This window comes from Magnolia sinica, chromosome 1 (genome assembly GCF_029962835.1).
Source record: "Magnolia sinica isolate HGM2019 chromosome 1, MsV1, whole genome shotgun sequence".
Lineage (NCBI taxonomy): Eukaryota > Viridiplantae > Streptophyta > Magnoliopsida > Magnoliales > Magnoliaceae > Magnolia > Magnolia sinica.
The window spans coordinates 32,803,254-32,830,579 of NC_080573.1; the positions used below are offsets into that span (position 1 = coordinate 32,803,254).

Sequence of the window (27,326 nt, forward strand, 5' to 3'; positions counted from 1 at the left end):
ATAAGTCCACATATCAGTACTGTTCCTCTCTAGGAAATCACCGAGGTCTATTACACTCCAAACCAGATTGCCACCCCATCGCATGTAACAAGGTGAGTGGAAGAGACCTCACTATTCGCCTGCCAATATCGGGCCCGGATCGTCGATAGCGGACTCATTCCTCAAGCTAGTCAAACTCAGCTTAGCTTTGCCCCTCCTCTCGGGCAGGTAAGGCTACACCCCCTTCCAACTGATCACGACACAATGGGAGATGCGACCTAACGATATACGGCCCTTATGTGCTCATGCATCCAGTCAGTATATATGTTAGAGTAACCTCTGAAACCAAGAGGATTTAGGGACTTTCACCCAGGGATATCTATAACACCCCATGTAGAACAGATTTTTGGCGTCTCATCTGGCCATCTACAATATGCCTGTGGAGGCTACGGCCCTAATGTCGCTAGGGTGAATGGTAATCACAACACACAATGCAAGATGCATGAGTCACATAGTCCAATCATGCATCAATCTTGTGCATACTGTGCGCTCATGTGGAGCAACTTCACCTATCAGGGAGTCCCATGAACAACCTGCCATATGCAATGGCCAACCATATCTCATAATCAAACATGCAGATGATGTGTATGGGCATGTATCATGATGCTATGCTGTCACATACTCAGAATCGGCCTCGATAATCGGAATCAGCATCAACAATCGGAATTGATTTCGATAATGAGAATCGACAATCGGAATCGGCCTCGACTAACGGACTTGGCCTCGTTAATCGAAATCGACAATTGGAATTGGCCTCGACTAACAGAATTGGCCTCATGAATCGGACTCGGCCTCAACAATCGAAATCAACAATCAGAATCGGCCTCGACATACGGAATCGGCTTCGTTAATCGAACTCGGCCTCGACAATCGAAATCGATGATCGGAATCGACAATTGGAATCGGCCTCGACAATCGACCTCGATAATTGGAATCAGAATCGGCCTTGATAATCATAATCGGCCCAACAAAGGGCCTACGGGAAGGTCACAATGTGGACATTTAACCATCATTGCCCATAAATGTAGACATTCAACCAACATTGCTCCCAATAAGTGGCCCGTACAAGGGATTCATACACAACGTAATGGGCCATACATACATCGCATTGGGCCTCAACCATGGGCCTCGAATACATCACAATGGGCCTTGCCCATAAGCCACGAATACCTCATAATGGGTCACATCACATGGGTCTAATATACATCACAAAGGGCCACATCCCATAAGTCTTAAATATATCACAATGGGCCTTACCCATAAGCTCCAAATACATCACAATGGACCTTAACCCATGGGCCCCAAACACATCTCAATGGACCTTAACCCATGGGCCCCGAATACATCACAATGGGCCTCGACCCATGGGCTCCAAATACATCACAATGGGCCTCGACCCATGGGCCCTAAATACATCACATCAGGCCGTATCAAATGGGCCATACCAACTACACCATTCATCCATCTATAGAGATCATTTTAGAACATTATCCAAATAAATGAATCATATCAAAAAAAAAAAAAAAATCATCTGGATCATACCACAAATAACAGTGTGAAAATGATTTCCTCTATTAAAATTTAGGGGGCCCACCATATCATTTATTTTCCATCTAGTCAGTTCATAAGGTCACAAAGGCCAGAACTGACCAGAAAAACAAATATCATATTGGTCTAAAACTTCTGCAACCCAAAGGGGTTTCAATGGTAGACGTTCAATCTCTCACTGGTTGCAGTGTGGTCCACCTGATAGACAGCATGGATATAAAATAAATACATCATGGGTGGGTCCCATAGTAAAACAAGTGGACGGCTGGATTTCCAGCATATACATCAAAGGTCGGCCTACATGGTACTTTCCAGAAATGGATGGTGCAATATATAATACATATATTAAGGCGGGGTCCACGAGTTTGGACAGCATAGATATAACACATGTCAATGCGGATGGTGCTAAAACACATACATTCAAGGTGGATCCCACAGTCCCAATCCAACGGACGGTGCTGGACACACGTGCAGGGTGGGACCCTCTACAGATGGATGGAGCTGATAAAATACATAAATCATGGTAGGTTTCACCCATCTAGGACAAATGGACGGAGTGGATGTAGAATAAATACATCAAAGTGGGTCCTACACACGTGTCCCACCAACAAAAAGGGGATGGACGATCGGCATGGATGAAACGTATACATCATGGAGTGGCCCATGCAGTGCCGTCCAAATGGACGGTGTGCCTATACAACACATATATCAAGGAGGGCCCCACCCAGCAAAACGTCCAGATGGACGGCTGGGTGGAACACATATAAGGTGGGTCCACAATGGACGGACAATTTGGATCTTATACATACATCGTGGGAGGGCCCACCGTTCCATCTGGACAGTGCGGATAAAACATATACATCACGGTCATCCCCACCGTCCAGATGGACGGTGGGATGAAACACATATCATGGTGGGACCGTCACTCAGCAGCTAAAAAGCTGGTGTGATGTACCCAGTCAAACCGTCTAGTAGGTGGGTCCATCATGGGGCCCACCACACTCATATATATATATATATATTATTTTTTTATTTTTTTATTTTTTGAAAGAGGGTCCAGCGTTCAGACCCTGGATGCTGGACGAATGGCGTGTATAAAACACAAGCTTCATGTGGGGGTCCTACCGTCCTAAGCAAATGGACGGTGGACCAGATATACATCAGGTGGCTCCCACATGATTGGGCCACCCCAGGATCAAGCCGATCTCAGCATTTTCCCACCGTCCAGGCCTGCTAGACGGTGAGGATGTAACATTCATCCGGTGGGCCCATACAGACGGGCGGTGTAGATGCAACCCACGGAACTTGCTGACGTACACCAGCCAATCCTCCCTCATGTAACACCATCCACACGTGTGGTCCACCTCAGCTTTGAATAAGCTAACATTTGTGTTTTCCTTTCTTCCAGCGTCTAGATCTCGGACGGACGGCGTGGATTCCATCCATGCATCAGGTGGGTCCCTTCCCGATGGACAGACAGTGTGGATGAAATCCACACGCAGGTGGGTCCCACGTGGTGGCCCACCATAGTTTTAATCAAGCATATATTTATGTTTTTCCTTCAAAATGGGGGCTGCCCAAACGAGCAACGAGGTGGCTGCAACGTGGGCCCAGTTTGGTGTGGGCCCAGTTTGGTCCACTTGGTTGGACGGCGTGGATCATACATCATCATGGTGGGCCACACACCTCATCATACAAAAAGGCAAGAGAGAGAGAGAGAGAGAGAGAGAGAGAGATCGGTGAGAAGGGGAGGGACCCCACTAGTATGGGCTCTCCCTATACAACGCATACATTAAGATGGGTCACACCAATGTGGGCCCTTAAATCATTAAAAAAATGCAAGATCACCCACCTTTGATCTCCTCTTCCTTCTTCTGCCTATAACCTCTAGAGCTCCAAGGGAACGCTTTTAATGGTTGAGATGGACTTTGGATGGTGGGATTGGGTGGTAGGAAGGTGGGTCACACCAAGCTCTCTCATGGAGATTGGAGGAGCTTGGACGTTGGGTTGCTTGCTTGAAAAAATGGAGAAATGAGAGAGAAAGAGGATGGGATGTAAAGAGAGAGAGAGAGAGAGAGAGAGAGAGAGGGCGATAGGTAAGTGAGTAATGGGTGAAAGGTGTACTTGACATGTATGGGTTGTAAGAAAGAGAGTTTGACTTTGGGGTTGCTTGGGGATGGGGTGTGAGGTGATGTGTACTTGACATGAGATGTGATTGATGTGTACTTGATTGATGGGACATGTTGTAGAGATTCTCTTAAGATTGCAAACGCGTGGCGTTTTCCTCGAACTGAATGTGAGCCCACATCTCCTGGCCTGGGTATCACCTCGGTGAGCGAGACACAGCATCAGAACCGCGGTGACGGCACGATCGCTAGGGTACAAGTCTCAGGTCGAGCCGACTCTGAAATATAGGATAGGTCTCAGGGTCGCGCGCAAATACCGATAACAGATTGCGGATCGCCGAAATTCGACCAAAAGGACCACGGAAGCCTACGGAACGGTACGGGCTAAGATACGAGCCTTACAGTGGGGCCTACCAAACACATCAGCGCAAGAAAATCTTCAAAATACGCACGTCGGACCACCATGGGCCGTTCTGTGATCACAATAACGATCGGATGCAAGATCCAAACTGCTCAAAACCTTGGTAAGAGGGTTTTCATTCTTGGATCGTCCATCGTCTGAAAATCCACTCCAAACGCAAGTCGGCTGTGTTTTCTTTGCTTCGCACATTCCGTTGCTATGTAAGGAGTTCTCCACCGCCCTTCATGCCTATAAAAGGAAAGGAAAATGTGGAGAGGGGCATTCAGAATATACAAGGGCAACCGTGGAAGCTAGAACGTAGAAGAGAATAGAAAAAGCGAGAAAGAGATAGCGTGGGATGACTCGGGGCTCGGGTTTCTTCTTCCTTAGTTTTCTTCCTTCTTTCCTTTATGTTCTTTAAGAGATTTTAGCCCATCAAGTCTATGATAGGCTAAGCCTCTTAGCTAGGGCTAAGAGGTGAAGCTTGTAGCGTGATTGGGATGTTTGCTTGGTTTTGATTCATGTTTTGTTGAACTCTTTTGGATTCTAGTTTAATTATGATTGGCTGTGAGATTGGTAAATTGTTGTTGTTTGCCATCATCTCCTGGGCATGGTTAGGTGACGGAATCACTTCCAAATCTTCACCAATTTTATCTGTCAATGATTAGATCCATGAGAAGTTCAGAGATCTGACAAATCTCTTTTTACCAATTAGATAAGATAGGACTCTGATTCCAGTTGTGTCCTTGAATTAATGCAAGGTAGCTTCCCAATTGCTACAAGTGGATCCTTGGTACCCTAGTTCCCACATTTATTTTTATTAGTTTTTCATTAATCTATTCACAATTATTTCCTTCCTTTTACCTGATTTAGATTTCATCTTATCCTAGTTTTAGTTCGAGTTATTTTCAGATTATGTACAAGGTTCAGTCCCTGTGGATTCGACCTCTGTCTTACCGAGTTTATTAGTACATCACAACTTTATACTTGGGGTGTGAACAACTGACTCAACTCTCACGCTAATTGGCAAACTAGGGCACTTTCGTCATCGTCATTTATGCATAGAAGTTTTTAAAAAAAAATTTGAAATAAGTGGGGGATTATTATGTGTATTTCAACAAAACTAGCTAAAATATTTTTTATCCATTGCTTTGATCATGACCATTGGATGTGGCCTTCTTGATAAGACCATTTCTATAGTGCGAAACGTGCCTCTGTTATTCGGGCATGTAAAACATCGCGGTCATTTTTCTATATTGAGTCTTTTTCAAGATGTGATTTCGAGGCTTTAAAAGAGGAATTTGGGTTAGTATTTTTGCATCGCAAAAAAAGAAAGGAAAAACCCTCCTCCCTCACCGAGAGCTTCTTCTTTGTTTTCATCTTAAATAAAAACCACATTCTTTGTGGGCATAAGGAAAAAATTGGTACAGTGTTGCGTGGTGTCCTACTAGTGTTGTTTTTCTATTAATGAGTGCACATTGTGTAGAAGAAGGGCTAGAGAGTTGTCTCCTGGGAGATAGCAGTGTCGATGACCTTTTTTGCACCGGTACTCTACGCCAAGGGATGCGAACTATCTCAAAGATAGCGACACGTACATGCCTCAAAACAACGTTCATCTGATCATCCTACAAATTGAGATCTACATAACAGGTGTGGGGTTCCTTAGCATAGATTCCTTTCTGCTAAATATTGATAGTTTACTTTTACAATATTCCTAACAACTACTACTAACTCATCAAACAACTAGATTATAGTCCAAACTTGCAATATTCCTTTCTGTTGAGTGAGTTTTGCTTGCATCCAAAAAATTGACAATGAGAACCGGAAAAAAAAAAAAAAAGGTTGCATTTGTTGTAATTTTCATTATTTCATATCATTAAAAGTTTGGACCACTTTAGATTTCCAACCCAAAATTAGTTTGTACTAGTTTCCGGCACCTTTTGTGGGGAAATACAATTCTAACACCTACTCGGTTAATGTGTTGTAGAAATCATTCCCACAAAGCTCATGGTATGCGTTAATGAGCACTAAGCCTAAAAAGAATCGAAGACTCCCTAAAGGTCAAAAATGCAAAAATGCTTCAGAAGTCTGCTCAAAGGTTGCAAAATGCAAGATCTAGTCAAGCCTTGCATGACGCATTTTAGGTTGTCAAGGCCCAGTCACACTAACTCTAACCTACTACAAAGGGTATGTTGATGTTGCCTAGCTCTATCATGTAGCTCTAAGCTTGCTAGGAAGGGTCTGTCACATAAAAATATTAACACATGTTACATCACTGACCCACATGCATGCACACACATATGCGTACAATTGCTTTGGCCTTTGATATATATATATATATATATGTGTGTGTGTGTGTGTGTGTAGAAAACTTAGGTTTTAAGTAGGGTTGTACATCAAGCTGAGTTGGGTCGAGGTGGGTCATCCGTGGTCTCCTCGAGCTCGCCCTCGATATTACCATTGGAGCTTGGCTTGTTTGTCAAACCTTTCGACGCAAGCTAGTGGATTGAGTCAAGGTGAGCTTACCTCAATTTGATTTGAGCCTGCTCCCACATCAATTTATTATATTTTTTGCTACAAAATACAAATTAAAATTCAACAACATTAAGTCCAAAATGTCCCACATGTCAAAACATCAAAACTAAAATAATAATAATAAAAAATAAAAATTCTCACATATACTATCTAAATACCACAACATCAAGTCCAAATAGTGAAAATATATTACAGAATATAAAACCTTAAACAAAACTTTAAAAGTATTCATTACTTCATTTAGTTTTAGATGAATTCTTATCTTGATTTCTATTCTTGTCATAATCCTCTTCTACCCCAGAAAAAAAAAAAAACTGGATATAACTAATTTCGTGTACATATCAGTGCTTCAATTGTTTTCAAGGCGAGTGAGCTTCGATACTTGCTGATAACCCTACTCCCTGTGTTAAAAGTTGATTTTGATGCCATGGTCGAAATTGGAATTGATAATGTCTTGTGTCATTATCGAAAGTTTAGGGTATTCACGAGCTCTCGATTTCGACCGCTGCAAAACATCAAAATCTTCTTCTTGTAACCTTATGACCGAATCCTTTAAATACTTCTCTACTTCTAATTCAGTTTTTTGCGTCTCTGTTTCTTTTTCATTTAAGAAAGACATACAATCACGAAGTTACTTTCCTCCAATAGAAGTACTACACATAGATTGAGAAGTAACTACTGTACTAGATGTTGCGACCAAAGTACCAATATATGAAGTGAATAACTCTTTAATTGTAACATGAATAATGACGGTCTCCGCTAAAACTCTTTCATAATTAGAATAAAGTAACCTGAAAATGTACATAATTGTTGCCATCTTATATCGTGGATTCATAACAACTGCAATAGCCATTAATAAATGGCAGTCAGCCCAATACTTATAAATTTTACATTTGCATTTGCATTCTCAGAGCCATCACTTGTAGAAAAATGGGACTCTCATCAACACACTTTTTTAGAGCATCCATAATAAAAATAATTTTTAGAAAAAATTGATTTGTCGTAGGATACTTATTCCCCGAAAAAATCTACGTACAATTGTAAAAAATTTTGAGAAACTAATGTTCAGCTTTTGTCCAGTCTTCATCACTAAGCACGTATGTATACATTTTATCATACACTGTAAGTTCAGGGAATGCAACTTTAAATTTTAAAGCAGTATCCAACATTTCATAAGTTGAATTCCAGCACATGCAAACATCTAACTTCAACTATTTTTTAGATTTCAAATTCAAACATTGGATTATATCATTCCATGTACTCAGTCTTAAAAGTGACTCCCTTATATATTTAACGTTATCCCATATGTTAGCGATCGTGGAGTCAATTGATTTCAGCCATTCTTATACCATCAAGTTTAGTATGTGGGCACAACATCTGACTTGAAATATTTTATCCTTAAATAATAAATTTTTAGCTACCTTAAATTGACTATATAAGACAGAAACCAAAGTGTCATTGGAAGAGGCATTATCTAAAGTTATTAAAAAGATTTTCTTTTCGATTCCCTACTCAACAAGACAATTGTACATGCAGCCCAACATTAACACACCAGTATAAGGAGGAAGAGCATAGCGGAAGTTTATATTTTAGAGTTTATAATCTGTATCAATGAAGTATGTGGTTAATGACATATATTCTTTTCTTTGATTGATACCGCCTACATATCCGAAATCAAACTTATTCTTGACACGGATGCTAAAAGAGCTTTTAAGTTTGCTTTCTTAATTAAATACATTTTCATGCACTCTCTTTTCACAGTAAGACGAGAAGCCTTCTCACATTTAAGATTAAGGAATTTACAAATTTTCATAAAAACTTTATTTTCTACCATGTTAAACGGTTTCTTATTGACTATTACCAATCTTGCATACCACTCTTTAAGTTTTTTCTGATTATACCTATCGGTGGAGAGTGTAGCTTGAGAGTCGTCATTTTCAGAAGCGGTAAATAAAAGCAACTATTGGACTCCACCCATCAATGATATTGGTCTCTTAACATATTTATCAAGATGCCGCTGATAATGAGTAGTAGAAGAACCAGAATGCTTACCGTAAAGTGTTTACAATACTTGCATTTAATCTTAACCGAACCATCTGGTAACGTGATCTCATTGAAAAATTATTATATTATTGATTTTTTTTCCTTTCGCTAAACCTGAAGTCGTTTCAACTTTATTTTTTAATGTCTCCATCCACAATGAGAGGAGCTGTGACTGACGCACTAGCACCGGGGGTACTTGGGTTTTTCTCACTAATCATCTATAAATCAAAAGATAATAAGAGTAAGGTAAGATTATGACTTTTATAGGTTAAAGTAATCAGTCAATCACATTTATACGTGTATATAAATATATAATACAAACAATATCGAGGCCCCTCCATAAACTGTAAGACACAAGTATCTCAAATAGTCTCCTAATAAATAAATATACCGAAGTACATACATATACATAACTATAGATTGTCTCTAATTGTTTCAAATTTTGTTTACTAATTGTTTATAAATGTCTCATCATTTCATACTTATGTAAGACCCTACCCCAAGTACTCATTTCGTTCCCCTAGGTCTCGCGGTCCTACCAATTGAATTCCGGAGACCCGCGACCTATGGATAGTGTTTGCGGTCATCCTTGAGTCACGTCATGTAGACCCAACCCGAATCGACCCGAAACCTATATCATTGCGTCCGCATCAGCGCCGCGGTTCCAACCCCGCCTCTCATGCATAATTCTGATACGTACATCTTAAATTATGGACCGCACATTATATGGACCATTGATCATGCTTGTGGGACCCACCTAGCCCATTGGCATGTTTCCCCATGTGGGCGCCACCTAGTGCTCATTTCCCCATGCTACCTACCCTCTGTCATGGCCTAGTCTATAGCTAGCTATGATTACTTTCTTAAAAAGAAAACCCAATTATGGATTTTCCCCCTACCCCATGCTAGTTCTCTTCCCAAGCAACCCTTTCTCCCAAAAACAAATCATTACACTACTACTACCTCTCCTCTCTCCTCTCTCCTCTCTCCTCTCTCATTTCTCTCCTTCTCCCTATCTTGCATGCTACCACTCCATTTTTCCAGCAACATCTCGCCTCCATCTAGCCATTAGCAACCCATCTACACCCTTCATTCATCTTCCTCTTGAAGTCTAGAACTTGGATCTTGGAGTTTTGAAGGCCTTCTTCAAGGTGGGTTCTCCATCAAGCTTCTTCATCTCTTCTTCTTCTTCCCTTTCTTCTTTTCCTTTTCTACATCCATGGAGGCATGTAGGACCCACCAATCCATGGTGGAGATCCTACAAGGCTCCTAGGATGGGGCCATGGGCCTAAATCCTCCATATTTCCATCCATGATGGGTCATTCTCCATGGACCCACCATGATGCTTTCTCCTTCTCATTTCTTGCACCCTATGGGCCATATAGGCCTTGCGTGCATGTGGGAAAAGGGATCCCTACTCTCCAGCAAGTTCCTTTGATGTATTATAGTATGCATGTATCATACAACATAGTGGACAGTGTAGATTTGGGTGTGAGAGGTCCATTGGTGGCGGGACCTTCCACCAATGGCCAATTTGCTTCTTGTCTCTCCCTTTCTCTCTATTTTTCTCCTATGCATTCTGATGATGTGTGGCCCACCAAGGAGAGGTCAGCAATATCTTAGACCATTAGCTAGATGGGACGTCCAAGCCCACCTTGATTGGACGTCCAAGCCCACCATACACGCATGGTTTGGGTGGCCTCCAAAATGGCTTTTTCATGGAGATCTGAGTAAACTAACGAGTCTGAAATTTTGCTAACCTATTAAAGTGGACCCCACATGTTGAATCAGGGCCATAAACCCTTTGATTAATTTGTATGGGCTGAAATATGGACAGCCTATGTTGCTGTCCAGATTTCAGGCCCAGTTGGAGCATGAGTTTTGAGCTACTGTTTAGACCTGTTTGCAGGCCTTTCTATCCCAAATTTCTTTAGGGGTTTTGTTGTGTGTGGATCCCACTTTGATGATGAATGGGGTCCACACCCTATCTCCCATGATTGAGGCCCATAGGATGGGCCAAAGTAGGCTAACTGCCCAGAAATTTCTGGACAGTTCAGCAACACAGCAAGGTGGAAATGTGCATGTTTACCTGATTTTTTTGGAATAAGTGGGCCACTCCAGTGGACCCCCTTTGTTGTCCATGAGTAGGACCACCATTCCCACAAATTTTTCAAGAGTTTGGGTAGGTTTGGGCCCACTTCATGTGGTCCCAAACATAGGTACAGCAAGATTTCTGCAACGACCAGATTTCTGTAACATGTATAGTTGCCATTTTATTTTAAAATATTTAACATGCTTATAAAAATCTGAAATTTATTCTTGAGGTGGCCCACCCTTACTGGGACCCACCTACAAGATTTGGGGCCATTTGGGCTACTGGAAATCAGAGTGTGGTGGCTGGACTGGCCCACCTGGCTGGACGTCCATGGTGGTAACGTCCAGCAAGGCTAGCCATCCCCACCTATTTGTAGCCCACCATGATGTGTGTTTTATCCACTTGTCCATCCATTGTGGGACCCACTTGGACGTGACCCACCTTGGTGTGGAACGTCCAAGGTGGGGGCCCACCATGTGCATTGCATAGGGTTGGAAATCCAGCCCATTGGACCGCCCAACCCATTATGGGACGCCCCATGTCCGCTGCATGTTGGACCTTGGTCCAGCAATATGGCCCACCTAGTTCTTTGTGTCCCTTGGCATACTCCTGTGTGGTGGGACCCTCTGGCCTGAATGCTGGGCCACTTGGACTTGGGTACCAATCACATGAGCATTTTTTTTCGAGCTCCAGCATGCCCATAAAACTAGTGGAACAAAAATCTAGTAATATATTGTAAATGTACATTACCTTTGGGATAAGATTTTTAGGAGTGAGGCACACCACATTGTGAGGACCTTGGAGGAATTAATTCATGCCCTTAATCCCCTAATTTTGGGCTAAATTAATGCACCCTTGAGGCCCATCATAGTTGGGCTATTTGGGACCATGTATGTAGATAGATTGTTGGACTCTTTAAGCCCAAATGGGCTGGAACCTTCTTACTAGGCCCAGTGGACTCTTGGACCATTTTCACCATAATGTTGTGCTAGGTTAGTTGGCTGAAATACACAAATGGTTGGGCCCTTAGTTGCCCACCAAATTAACTATATTCTTGGGCTGGGCTATAGGCCCAACTTACTTGACTAGAGCATGATTTTTTTTGCCCATGTGGTTTGAGTAATGGGCTGCCCACTAGGCCCACCACAATATATGGAATTGGTGACCTTTATGTTGGGCCCTAACCTTCCCTATGGGCCCATAGTATTGCATATGGGTTGGGCTATGTGTGTTACCCTTAGACCCATGTTTGAGTAGGCCTTGGGCCATCTACGTGAGGCCCAATATGGTATGTATGTGAAATGTTACGGCTGCCCTTCTCTTATTTATGATGATGTGTGAGCCTTGGGCCTTGATACGTGAAAGATTATTATTTGGGCTACCTTCTTGGGATAAATAGTAGTTGGATGTCCACATTTGTGGCCCTAAGGTAGGTCCACTTGCCTCTATGAGTGGTTAAAGGTCCACCATAGACCTTTACTAGGCCCGTTTCATTTACTTAGACTCATGTCATTGTCCTTCCTTAGCTTTGTGGGCTACCGTAGACTATTGGGCCCCCATTAGAGAATTTGTCTAAGTACCTAGACTTAGTCCCTACTTGGATAGGTGGAGTGTACTACATCATTCATCACCGCATGGCGCATCTTGTTCATCCTCATGACCCATACGCATCATGGCGTGCTTGGTTAGCATTATGTGTGATCATAGTTGAGCCATTGGGCAGATATGATGGCTTCCCAGAGGGATGGAGTTTCCCTCTTGAGCACGTTGGATGCTTGGAGCTGATGCATGATTGGTATGTGTGATCCATACATCTGGCATCGCATTACATAGATATTATTCGCCCTTGCTTCATCAGGGCCAATGCCTCCACTGGTATGTCGTGGATGGCCATATTTAGACGCCGAAAATATCTCTTGAGCATATTAAGGCACTTAGGATGTCCTTAGGTGAAAGCCCATAAACCTTCATGGTACTAAGAAGACGCCTCAACGCCGAAACCGAGTGGAAAACATGAGCACCCGAGTGCCTTATACCATTAGGCCGTAACTCCCATTGTGGCATGGTTGGTTAAGATGGGGTGTGGCCTTACCCGCCTGAGTGAGGGGACAATAGCTAGGCTGAGTTTGACAAGCTCATGAATGGGTCGACTACCGTCGAGCCTTTCTGGTGATTGGTTGTCCACAGGCAGGTAGTGAGGTCTCTTATGCTCGTTAGACTGTGCGGCTAGGAGAGCGACAGTCGGCTTGCAGTGTATTTGACCCTAGTGATTTCCTTAAAGAGGAACTATATGATTTGTGAACTTGATATGAGGACTGACATGTATTGCATTGCATTGACATTGGCTATATAGGCCTTTTGTGCATCACCTCGGTATGGCGCCTAATACTCATATATTTATTTGCATAGCCTTGGTACGGCTTGTTGCATTCATAATTGTCATAACTTAGCCTTGGTATGGTTAATGGCATTGAAAGTGTTCATGGTTCATGCCGAGCTTCTGCATTCTCTAATATTTCTTTCCAGCACTGTTATTACACACACTTACACCGCCCTCTAAGCTTTCTATAAACTTATGCACGATTGACGCGTGCAGGTGATTCTAGGCAGCCGCAATAGTTGAGGAGGAGCGTTGGAGCATGCTGAGGACCTTTTGGAGTCGTCGTTGTTCAAACCTTGTATTTCCCTTGAGCACTGCACATGTATAAGTTTTAATTCTTAGTGGATTGTGATGTGTTCCTATGGTTACTATCTGTGGTTACTATGTTATCATCTTAGGTATGCTCTTATGGATTGGACTTAATATTATAGAAATCCTCCTTGTGGGATCCCAGGTTCGAAACCTGGTGAATGAGTGCCAAGAGCCGAGAATGGAGTACTACGGAGGCTATCAGCGCCGGAATCGGCTATCGGGATTCTTGTGAGTTCCGGTCACCGAATATGAGGCGTGACAACTTATCTCTATCTAGAGGTGTTAATTGTCTATATTCCATTTAATAACATACCATGCATTGTCCTCATACAGTTTACATGCGAGCCAAAATTTTGACAACATCTCCCCATATTCTCCACATGTGTAAAATTCAATACTGATTAGTAGCCACATGTTATCCATTATATATGGATAGAAGAAACCAATCAATAAAGAACCACATATCCGGGGAAAATATAGAGAGACGCTATCGAAATTCCAATTGCATGAAAACTGAAAATGGGGACAATTCAAGTGCATAGTATGGTATGGTACTACAATTTAAGGACAATTAATTGGGATAAGGCTTAGATGATGATAATGATGTTTAGAACCAACTGATTCTTTTCTTCACTAGTTACCCATTTTTCTCCTCCATCAAAGATAACAACATGACTTTATACCCTTTCATGCCTCTATGTATCTAATGAATATGCATCTTTATGAGTTTTTTCTATTTTGATCTGGTACATGTGCATAGGCCACACATCCGAACACCCGAAAGTGACCCACATTTGGCTTTTAATGGCTCCGTACTTCTTCTAACATCTTGTTTCAAACAATTCTGCTGAGGGACCTGTTTAGCAAGTAAAACATGTAGTGGCCTCTGCCCAAAATTGCTTAGGCAACGACCTTGACCCAAGCATGCTTCTAAACATTTCGACCATGGATGTATTCTTCCTTCTGGCTATCCCATTCCTCTGAGTTGTCTACATATTTTTCTACTAATGTTGGATTCCACACCTTTGAGAAAATTCAACGAAGGAATTTGAGGTAGATTTCATCTCCCTTGTCAGTTCTTAACACTTGCATGCGAAAACCACTCTGATTTTCCACAAGTGCTTAAGATTGCTACTTGGTAAAATAAATCCATGTTATACTGCTAAGATGGGGTTCTTCTTGTGCTTGGGTTATCCTGCTAAGCCTTCCTCTCATTGTGGGTCTTGGCCAGGATCTGATCTTTCTCATCCTCTGTTACCGAAGCCTTTGCATCTCTGACCTCTACCACCTCCGCCATGAGACTCTTCTGTCTCACTTTTTTTAGCTTGATAGGCTTTAAAGAGCTTCCTCTTAACACAGCTTCAGATTTTTCATTGATTCTTACTCATGGGCTTGCACTAAGCCAGTTAATTCATTGATCATCATGATGGTGAGATCTTTCAACTCCTCAATAGACATTACTGCGTACTCAAACACAATGACAAGGTTCAGAGGATTTTCTCCATGATCTTAGTATCTTCCACCTTTACACCATTTGCCTTCATCTGATTCACAAGTGTCATAGTTGGAAATATACTCTTTTAACTTCTCCATTCAAAAGCTTGAACTTTTTAACCTTTTTCCACTCCATAGGAATTTGATAAAATATCCTAAGCTTGCTTGGTGGTTCCCACATTCACAATCTTCTCAAAATTGTCACTTCCACTAACTAGTAAGGAAAATAGAGGGCCTTCCAATCCTCCTTGAATTTCATCACAACGCCTCCCTCTGTGGTTTATTGAGAGATGCTTGATTTGCCAGTTCTACAAATCTTGTGAAAAGGACTTGCATATGGATCCTCAATGCTCTTCTTCCTATTCAACATTGGAGGTTTCAGTTGAATCGAATCATTTGCCAATACCATCGACAATTGAAGCTTAAACCAAGCTCTGATACCATAGACCAAGCCAAAAACAATGCATTATGATAATCTATATTGATATCTGACATAGTACATACAAAAGCTAATAGCCAAACAAAAACCAAAAACATACACAAGCACACAAGATGAAGCTTCAATTAGCATAACAAAACTTACAAAGAATACAATATTCAATAGCTTCAATGCTTATAAATAGTCCACGTATTTTCCATTTTCCCACTTTGGAAAGAGAAGCCATACAAACAATTGTTTCTAAACGTGCAATTGACTAACTAAACAAACTCCTATGCTTAATGATACCTATCCATCTAAGAGATTGTATGCTATACTTGAAACGAACACTATGTGTCATGTTGAGAAACACGGTGATTAATTGCTAGTTCTATCAATATCGATGGTTTGGATCACTGAACAATGAGCCCCTCCTGTAAAAACTGGAATCTCAAATAATACAATCTCTCTGCCCAAGCATCGTATCATAATACATGAACACAACTTAGAAAATGTTTCGTTTGTATTCTCAACAGAGCTTTGCTCCCAATTCTCTCGCCCGGAGGATCACCACATCCGCACCCTAGTTCCTTCTACCCCACCATGAGAAGATCCAGACTGTTCATCATAGGGTTTGGAACATTGCAACATGAGCCCAAATCCAATGGCTACAGTACCAATTAAAAATTTAAAAACAATATTTCGGGACATATCGTACCAAACTTCTCAAAAGTGTGCTTTTACACTCTCCAATGAGTAAATAGACTATAAGGTTCTTTCTAGAACACAGCTCCAGGCATTGATCACATGGTACTTTTTCTCTTATGCGTTTCCAACTTCTTGCCTGTGCACCTGCTTAAATCCAAATGTCCAAGCACATACGGGCACCCCAGCAAGCATGTGGGCATGTCCGCATACAAATCCAGATTCAGATGCCCATAAATGTGTGCACCACATGTGGCACTGCATGCCATCCATTGGCATGTGATGCAATTGCAACTCTGGTTGCTACAAGCGGCCAAAATTTTCTAGAAGTTTTGCAGATGCTTGCATGCCGCTCAGTACTGCACCTTCAACACTTGGACTTACACAGAAGTCTCCACAGATGGCCAATCTCTTGCTCTGGTCATAAAGACACTTCTCTTCCCCAGCAACAGCAGTTGCTGGAAAAGCACTGCCCCTGCAAGATTTAAAATGTTTTGAGGGATGTCAAATAAATAACAGCCATGAATGAAGCACTTGAGGAAATCTATCAGTTAGCAAAATAGATGAAGTAGACTTGGATGGTTTGGTCATGTGCAATGGCAACCAAGAACAGCGCTGGTTAGGAGTTGATTCAAGTTGAAGGCTTTGAAGGGAAAAGGGAAAGGCCCAAAAGGATATGGATAGAGGTAGTAAGAAACAATTTGATGACCTATGGTTTAACTGAAGTTATGGCCCTTGATAAAGTGGATTGGCAGAAAAGGATTCATGTAGCTGACCCCAATTAGTAGGGATAAGGCTTAGACGATGATGGTGATGATCAGCTAACAAACTGTAAATTTGGGTCCCAACTTCTTGTGATCCAGACTGTTCATTCATGGGACCCATGGTAGATGTGAGATACGCCAAAGCTCTACACCATCTGATGAACCCATAATGGATCTTGGTTGTACTTGTCTATTTCCATTGGATGACAATGATCATTGGTAGGGAAGATATTAGGCTATGGACCAGCCCATGATGAAGATCTAGCTTAGGTTACCAAAAGGTGGCCCCCACCTGTACAATAATTGGAGCGAACCAAAAAAAAAAAAGAATAAGCTACTTTCAATTGCGCACCATATACCTAGTTTGGAGATTATAACAGCTCCAACTTCACAACTCCACACCGCCATCTAAACTTATTTTTTTCCCAAGGGCTTCTTTCTAGATGGTGCTTGTAGATAGCAAATGTCTTTTTTGGTCCAATCAGTCGATGGTGCAGATGAGGCCCACTCTTTTGTAACCTAAGCAGTTGGTTTGGTCATTATAATGGGATGGGCAATACCTTCACATCCATATAACATTATCCTCACTACCTGATGAAAATGAACAAATGACAACCAATCCTCCGCATTTGATGGTTGCTGTATCAGATGGCTTGGATCATCTGATAGGAGCTTTTTGGGGTACCTTCCATCAACCACGAAGTCCCCCAGATGAACGGTTTGGATCACCCAAAAAGAGGCCTCGTATGTAAAGTTCATAAGCAAATGCTTGACCGTACATCATGCATTTCATCTTCATGTGCAAAAAAGTGGTCTCCATGAGATAAGCGGTCTCCATGAGATAACATCCAGGCATCACCAAAACTTTTTTTTGGAGGTATCTCCAAAAAACATATAACAACAGTAGTGCAGCTACAGGCAACCTTTTTTCCAGCAATTCCTTCTACAATAGTATATACTAGGGATACATTAAATATACACCAATGCTTCTCCTTCAAACTAATAGCACACCAACCTTGTTTCCAGCAATTCCTTCTACAATACTATATTCTAGGGAAAAGGGATACATTAAATATACACCAATGCTTCTCCTTCAAATTAATAGCACACCGTCGTAGAGTGATACGTATTCATACCAATAGCATCTCAACAAGACATACCAAATGTTTCATGTTTTACCACATGGGCATTTTTAGAAGGGAGAGCTGCACTGTACACCCAACTTGCATTTTTGTACCTTTTCAATTCCCAAAATGGACATGGACTTATCACATAAGCAAATCAATTAAGGTGGGTGTAAATAAGATTCCCTTTTTCAAAAGGGTAACAAGAAGGAATGTGTAAATCAAACTGAAGACAGAAATCTAGAGATGGCCATAAGCAATATTTTCAATATCGACGATATCGGCCAATATATCCCACAATATATCTTGTATCCCACCTGTATGATACGAAACACACAAGTAGTGTCTAAAATTTTTCATATTGGAGAATACATCACATGGTTTCGCAAATATCGCAAAGATCGCAAAATGTCACGAGATAACACGACTAGTATTCGAAATATCGGTATCGCGTTATGTATTGCACCCTTGGGATATAGATACGTATCAGTTATCGCATAGGGTATATCGGTTGTATCGCGTAATGTATTATTGTTGTTGGAAACATTGGGAAATTGGTCGAATTTTTCAATGAAACTTTAGTGATTGTTAAAAAAGACATCAATACACACTTATAAATCAAAACATTACAAAAAACAAGTGCACATAATAAGTTTTCTTTGTATGGGGTCCTAATCTATGTGCTCTCTAACTAAATTGATGCAAGTATATTCAAAGTCTATTCATATAATTTATAAATGTAAGAAGATGTGTGAAAACACAAGCAATACATTCAAAAGTAAAAGAAGAATCACTAAATCAGTTTACATACATGTCTAATTTTATGTTTGCACACAAATATTGCAACCGATTTGTAAGAAATTGAAATTTTTTTTATTTTTTTCAAATTTCCGCAACTTGGTCCATCTCCTCCAAATCTTGAAATCGAAGATCCCAATCCATGATTTTTTTATGCAAAACATGAAAAATCATGGATTTGTAACAATTTGACACTGATTTAACATGATTTACAAGAAAGAAAGAAAAAAAAAAAAAAAAAAAGACTCGAAAATCGAAAATGTTCACTAGATCGAACATGTGGGATATATCCAACTACTTGTGTGTTTCTTATCACATAGGTGGGATACAAGATATATCGTGGGATGTATCAGCCGATATCATTGATACTTAAAACACTAATCACGACCAGCTCTTTACAAAAAATACTTTATGTAAATGATATCTGTTGATATCGACAGATATCGCATGAATGCATGGGAAGTGCAAATCTGAGGGTAGAAAAATCGAAAAATAAAATAAAATAAAAATAAAAAACATCCAAAACCCTTCAGTCACCAGTCAATTGGCCCCTATTTTAGAGTATTTAGGAGTGTAATCATCATTACAAGCAATGTTTTAAATATAGATGATATCAGTCGATGTATCCCACGTTATATCTTGTATCCCACCTATGTTATATAAAACGCACAGATAGTGCCGATATATCCCACATGTTCAATTCGATAAGCATTTTCAATTTATGATCCCTTTTTTTTGCTGAAATTATGTTAAATCAATGTCAAATAGTTATAAATCCATTGGTTCTCCATGTTTTGCACTAAAAATTAGGGAGTCGGAGCTTTGATTTCGATATTCATTGGTTGTTCATGTTCTCCATGTTTTTTTCAAAATTCTCCTTCAACCAACTATCAATTGAGACCAATTTCAAAATATTTAGGAATATTTGATGAAATGATCATCACATACACTCTAATTTCAAATTTTTGAGTGTTGGTGGTCCGATTTGAAGAAAATTGTAGAAAATTCAAAATTTTCACAATTTCTCTCAAATTGCTTGCAATGTTGCACTCCAAAATGAAATGTATGACAACTAATCTACTGATTTGTTAAATCCTTGTCAATTTTCAGTACATAAATAAAAATTATTAAAATATATATATTTTTTTTTAATTTCCCTTTAACTAGCGGTCAATTGAGACTAATTTCGAATTATTTAAGAGTGTTTGATAAAATGATCATCATATACACTTTAAATGTTATGTATTCAATTTGAATATAGTTGCATTAGTTTAGTCAGATAGTGATAACTTAGGGCCTTATACAAAGGAAACCTATTATGTGCACTTCTTTTTTGAGATGTTATGATTTAAAAGTGTGTATTAAGGTATTTTTTAACAATCCTGAAGTTTCATTGAAAAATTCAATCATTTTCCCAATGTTTCCCAACACGATACCGATATTTCGAAAACTAGCGATGGATGTCATTGAGTAACCATTACGAGAGAGCATTTCTTGCTTGAAGAATTTTCATAGTTCTAAATTGCTCCTTTGATGTCTAGCGAGGTTATAAGGCTTCCATGCCTGTATTTTTAATTGAGCAATTGCCAGAGAATAGTTATCATGATTAGTCTAGACAAAATCTCTAGCTATATGGAATGCGGTAAGCAAGTATCTGGAGAAATGATAATCTATGAGGTTTTTCTATTTGTCTAGAGTGCGGAACCATAATAGCCAATTGAACACGTTCCTCTATTCACCAAGCATGTGGTCATTTAGCTTGATTTGCAAAGGATAAGCACTGAGACGTGGAGCATAAAAAATAAAGGCAATGGTGTATGCTTTTAACAAATACTAGAGGAGACAGAAGCCTTCCTTTGGGAAATAATAAAAGATTCCTAATGGAGAATGGGGTGAGAAAATGGAAATCTGGATGGGGGATTTGTTCAAATACTGGGAAGTTTCTGAACAAATGTATTTCAAGAAATTGTTTAAAATTATGGGAGCTTCTTTTTATAAAGAGGAGATTGGCTATGGATTCGATGATTTATGGGGTAAGTTGGGTATGGGTTCTAATGGGTAAATACCAGGGATAGAAAGGATTTGGACTTCTGGGTGAGGGATAGTCTGGACAGGAAGTTTGCTAAGGTATTGCTTTTGCTCTCAATTTTTACAAACACTAAAGTCCCACTGGGAAACCATTCTGCCCATCGAAGGAGCTGAGCACTGGGCAGAGTTTTTTGTTTAAATTGCAACATCCTTGGGAAGGAGAACATATCCATTTCAATCTGAAATTTGTGCCCAATGAGGTGGAATTGGAATTTTGAGATTTCATTTTTTACAGCTAATATTTCCTTGAAATATAGGTGGTAATGTTGTTCTGAAGGTTTGAAAGTTCCACTCTTGTAACCACGAATTTTTCTTTCAACGATATTGTCTTCAAAAGGGAGAATTTCTCCCCAATAGAGGTCCCTCACATCATTTTGCATCTGTTTAGTTTGGAACCTGGAAAGGAAGCAGTGATGTAGCCAATTGCTTCGATTTTTTAATTGTATTGGTATGATATCATACCATGAGGGAGGCTTCTTCTTCATCTCAGCCAAGAGAAGGCTTCTGTATTTAGAGATATAAGAGATGAAATCAGAGACGAAATTGACAATACTAAGAAATTGTTGTATCTGTTTCTGAGCCTGAAGAACGTCGGGAAATTGATGAAGGTGAACATCAATGTGTGGTTGTGGGTGATAAGAGCCATTCAAGATAGACATTCCTAAGAAGTCAATTTCCAAAATCCTGATTTCAAATCAAACTTAGAGGAAATGTGAGCATTAAAAATATGTTGGAACAAGGATGACCGTTGCAAGAAAGGAAATTTGCTATGTAAAAGATAGTTGTTCAGTGACTGGTAAATGGTAATTGATAACCATTCTGAGTTTTCCCCGAACTTGTTCAGAATTCTTATTTAAATCAAATGCTTCACATGCCCATTGGGAAGTGATTGGTTCAATTAAGCCTTCGTCAAGCAAGGCAGCAAGTTCTAGTTTGGCTTGATTGAGATGTTTAGGCTTCATGCCTTGGTGACTGGCCCTGGTTAGATAAACTTCCAAATTCTTCACAAAGGGTTTGGATTTTTAAAGAGAAAATGGGAATGGAAATCTGCACAGCATTCATTGATGAGGAGTTCAAGTGTCCGGTCCATAGTTTGCAGGACATGGAGATTAGGGATGTGTGACCAGCTGAGAAGACTAATATTTAAACGTAAAAGTTACTGTGTATATGAGTCATGTCCAATAGTGCCAGATACATATCGATACACACCACTGAATAATCTAAAAAAAAGTTCCATGACCCAGTTATACTTCCCACGGGTGCAACATGGATGCAATATGAGTGCATACACTTACATAGTATCAGACACGTATAGGATGTGCATGTGTTTCTCTTGTACAATAGGTACTACCAGCACTTATAAATGAAAATTCAGCAAGAGAAATTGTAGGATTCTCGACCCGGAGATATGCATAGCATTCTTGAGTTTTCAGTTTTCAAGTGAAGTCCATGGATGGAACGTCCCAAAAATCCTTCTGTTGGACAACCATTTGATGGATCTTCCAATCTGGTAGGTTTTCAGGGCATCATCCATCCATGGTGGGTCCCATCAGACCGACAGGCAACAGTCTAGGTCACTGACCCATTGGGCCCCCAGTTACAGAATGAAAACTCAGATGGATACCATGCATATCCTTTTAAGACTACTTGTTCGGCATTTGGTTGTAGATTCTGGCAGTTAAAGAGGCATGTGAAACACTGACCATCTATGAGCTTTCATGAAGAATGGCTGAGGGATACTGAATCCTATGCTTTGGAATTCTTGGAATAATTCTTCTGCCACCTTTGACAATGTAGCATTCGAAGGTTTTTGAAGCCCAGTTTGGGTTATTATTCTCTCAGCATGCTTGGCTGTTGAATGCAATACCCAGCGCTCGCTGAATCCCAAAGAAATAAGCAAGTCAATGAAAATAAAAGAACAAACAGCAGGTCTTCTGAATTATACACAGAAAAATTGGAAATATGGATTAAGATCCTTACCAGTTTGCAAAGGAACAGAAAACGAGAAGAACGGAACCAAATGTGGGGAGAGAGAGAGAGAGAGAGAGAGAGAGAGAGATTAGTGGATAAATAGGCTACAATTCAAATGGGTCAAGTTCTACACGACTACACCCTTTAGCGGCATCACACCACCATGAAAGTGTCGCACCCATAAGAGAAACCAGTGCAGATTTCAACAAGCAGAAATAATCTGAAAATTTATTTCTAGAGGCAAGTTCTCTGTCTTCCCTGTTTGGTACCTGATCTATAATGTGGGGCCCACGGTATCCAATCCATTGATCTGATGACCCCTGCCATGGAAGAATCATGCCCAAAATATATCTTCATTTGGTCAACTGTAACCTTTCGATTGTTAGCCTGTAATACATTGTTGGCAAGAAATAAACCAACAGTCCACATTCATGGAGAAAAGACCAGATTTGACTGTTAGGATCTTGCAATTTGGAAGATTTTTTGGGCATGGTACATCCATGATGGATGCCATCATATCAATGGATTGGATAAACTAACCATGGGCTCCACATGTAGAGATAGGTACCAAACAGAGAACTTCCCCATTCATAATAAATAGGAAACTTGGCCTCTTATTTCTATCAATATAATTCCCATTTAATGTTTCTGTATATGACCTATAAATAGGCCCATACAATTGTTTAAAGAAAGAGAGTCCAATCAGGACTTTACATAACAAAAGGAAACTAACTAATAATGAGGAGACCTATCTAACCCAACTACTTTCTGTCCAATAAAATTAAAGAAATAAATTAAGCAACAAAAATAAATAGGTCTCTTAACTCAAACATATGGCCTTCAAAACATAGAGTCGATTATCCAAGTTCAATTTCACATTCATTGGATCACGCATGGGACCCACCAGGTGGATCTAACACTGTTGGGGCCATTTGATTGCAGATAATGCATACGATGAGCTGATCAGACCTCCACAGAGATTCAATGGCTTCTCCGGTGTAAACTTTGGGACCACTTGTGCATTTTAGTGGCAGACTCTGGTCATGCATCTTTTTCTTATAAGTCACAAAATTTTATTAAAAGGGAGGAAGTGGATTGATTCCTCATAAAGAATTACAAACAAGACTAAGAAGAATACCAAAAAAGGAGATAGGAATGGAAGCAAAAGATTGAAGAGAAAAAGCCCAAGAAACTACATCCAACCTAGCTTTCCTGGAGACCTCTTCATTAGGTCTTTGGCAGCCAGAAAAGATGGACTCCAAAGGATTCTCCCTTAGGACCTATCCCAGCCCCATGCCATGATGAAAAGAGAGCTTCTACAGATCGCAGCATCACCCAGCTATTGGCAAATTTTTGAAAGACATGGAAGTTTAAAACTTTTTGAAACTCCAGATTTTTAAATTTTAGATAAGGATCCCCATATATATATATAATCATCCCAAAAATAAATAACCAATGGCTAGGATGTCACATCAGATCCGTGTTGTATAATTGCTGCAAAGTCCGATGACGATATTCCAACATAGGAAGTCTCTCCCTAATCTATACCAGAAGCAAAGAGTGGAGAGACCTATGCAGATCCTAAGGTAGGTTTGGGATGCCTGCACCATGAGAGCCATCCACGGGGTGGACTCCACATGTGTGAACATGTGATGGAGGGAGGCGAGGATTCTCTTTCTTCTTCTCTTCTCCTTTTCTACTCTTTTCTCATTTCTCTCTCAACACCATAGGGTCCAACATGTGCTGATTTTGGCCTATTTGTTGAAAGATTTGGAGCCTAAATGTCAAAGATCACATTTACTATTTGTGGAAGATAAGGCAGCTGATTTGGAAGGTATGACTTTAGGCTTTTGAGGTATTTAGTAGATTTGTTTTCTCTATTTAGGTCACATCTTAATTAATGGAATTTTTTATTATCTTAAATAAATTATTTATTGATTTGAAATTAATTAAAATTTGATTTGAAATCTAATAGTTGAGAAATCTTCATTAAAGAAAGATTTCAATGTGTGTGTGTGTATGCATGGATGGATGGATAGGTATGTTTTTCAGTACCTTTAGTTTTTGGATGTCTTAGTTACTGTTTGGCACCTGCATTTGAATGATATGAACTCATTATTGTTGCTGTAGCACTGATTTTTTACAACAACACATGCTTTAAGCCCAACGGAAACTTATCATGTATGGTTCTTTTTTTACATATTCCTAAATATGTAAATGTGTCTTTTAGCATCTCTTAAAGTTTCAATAAAAAATTCCAGTGTTTTCTCAATGTTTCCCTCAGTCAATGATACATTTCCTGGTATCAGCGAAATCAATGCATGTTTCCATATTCCCAGTTAGCAGCACATGTAACAAAACTGATACTACAAATGCTGGGTACACTTAGGGACCCACTGAAATATAAACACTACTTTACATAGAAAAATTATATCTCAACAAGATCCCCCACCAGCCTCCATAAAACAAGGACAGCTTCTTAGAATGATCCCCCACTACCCTTGGTCCCTCACGCATCATTTTATCTAAGTTACACTTACATATCAAGTACTCTTATCTCTACATGTGTACCACAGATGCATGAAATCCTAGCCAGTGATTGGAGGATTTTTTTTTTTTATCCACCATTGAAAGCTGACTATTGGCTGCAACTTTTACTAACCATCCATCTGTAATAGTCAAACGTCCAATTGGGTGAACACGATTATTCGGCAATTTGGACTCTGTTTTTTTCCATACAGCCTATCTAGACTAGAGCCCAGCAGATGTGGTCTGGATTTTGTTTATCAGTGTGTAGTGTAAGGAGAGTGATAAAACCAGAACCCTTACCAAATTTAAGAAAGTTCCTCTCCTCTATGCATAAAGAGTTACAGGGAATGGAAGGTGCTGATTACACATACCTATGGTGAGATCCAAGAGAACGCCCTGGCTTGCTGCTGTCACAAAAGGCCCAGCTTAAAACCTCAGAGTTCTTGAATGAGATTCCTTTTACAGGTATCTAAACCACAAGCAAACAGAAATTACTCCAGAGGCAAATAATAAAAAGCTGCCAGCAAAAGTCATAATTTCCAAACATTGTAACACCACGGAGGGGTCTGCCAGTGTTCAGAAACACAAACAATGATCAACTTGTGAATACTGAAGCATTAGGGGTAGAACAGGCAATCAAGATCTACAAACCAAATTGGGTAACTTAAGATGCATGAACATCAGAAATGAGTAATTATAAAAGACAACCCACATTTGTACTCCATAAGTGCATCTTCAATTCTGACAAGTGGGACCCATGGTTCAGTAATCCAGACCATCTGATGCAGGATAATTAACCACTTGCTCTAAAAGCTTGAACTGTTAGAGTATAACGAATTAATTCCTTTATCTCATAACCCAGGCCTCACATCTCATGGGTTGGGACTTCGGCTGAACCCCCCTCGTGGGCCCCAAATCACATGGGCCGCCTACCCCGAGTGTGTCCCCGCATCCCACGGGCTACCCCACTTGAGCTTGGTGTGAAAATGCCCCTGCATTAATCACCCCCGATGAAGAGTCTCGAATACGAGACCTCCCACTCTGATAACATTTTGATGCAGGACAATTAACCACTTTCTCTAAAAGCTCGAACTGTTAGAGTATGACGAATTAATCCATTTATCTCATAGCTCAGGCCCCACATCTCATGGGTTAGGACATCAGCCAAACCCCCCTCGTGAGCTCGTGGGCCCCAAATCACATGGGCCACCTACCCCAAGTGTGTCCCCACATCCCACAGGCTACCCCACTTAAGCCTAGTGTGAAATGCCCCTGCATTAATCACCCCCGGTGAGGAGTCTTGAACACAAGACCTCCCCCGTGGGCTCCAAATCACATGGGTCACCCACCCCAAGTGTGTCCCCGCATCCCCACAGGCTACCCCACTCGAGCCTGGTGTGAAAATGCCCCTGCATTACCATCTATCTATTGTGTCACATCATAGATGGACATGCCCTAAAAATCTCTCCAGATCGGAAGATCCCAGATACCAATTTTGTGTCTTTTTCAATTGAATGAGGATTGTTATTGTATTTATATTCTTAATCATACAGGCCACATATCAAAAGGTTAAGATTGTCCTACGAGGAAATTTCCAAACATACATCATTCACACTAGGACATAAAGTACCAATCGCCCACATGCTTGAATCTAAAACTTGCGCATATTGTGCAAAGACACAAGTCACGAATCATATGATTCCTCATCAGAAATTGACTCTGCTCTTCCATTTGAAGATAGGCAGATGTTAGGCATCTAGTGGTCTTTTGCAAACATAACAAACTGAGTTTGCACAATTTTAACAAGATTTTTCTGACATACCTTCCAAAGAATTTTCACCTTCCAAAAAAAGAGCTAGAAAAATTGCTAATGTATGTGAAAAGGACAACATAACTAACTTCATATAGTAGCAGAATTATATGATCCTCAAACTGAGGATATGCACATTTTACTAGG

General features: G+C 40.3%; 1 protein-coding gene across 7 annotated transcripts in view; it reads right to left on the reverse strand.

Annotated features, from left to right (window-relative positions):
• Positions 1-15,520: 15,520 nt before the first annotated feature.
• The window catches only part of LOC131245066 (uncharacterized), a 39,148-nt gene continuing 27,342 nt past the window's right edge, over positions 15,521-27,326 (reverse strand). For 3 of the 7 annotated variants that reach the window (XM_058244255.1, XM_058244268.1, XM_058244302.1), the window contains 4 exons: positions 25,741-25,838; positions 22,573-22,746; positions 21,423-21,553; positions 15,521-16,570 (listed from right to left, as the gene is read on the reverse strand). In XM_058244255.1, the coding sequence (XP_058100238.1) occupies positions 16,476-16,570; positions 21,423-21,553; positions 22,573-22,746; positions 25,741-25,838 (498 nt within the window). In that variant the 3' untranslated portion in view covers positions 15,521-16,475. The remainder of the gene's footprint in view (positions 16,571-21,422; positions 21,554-22,572; positions 22,747-25,740; positions 25,839-27,326) is intronic. The other 4 variants (XM_058244276.1, XM_058244285.1, XR_009170765.1 and 1 more) reach the window with 3 other exon arrangements.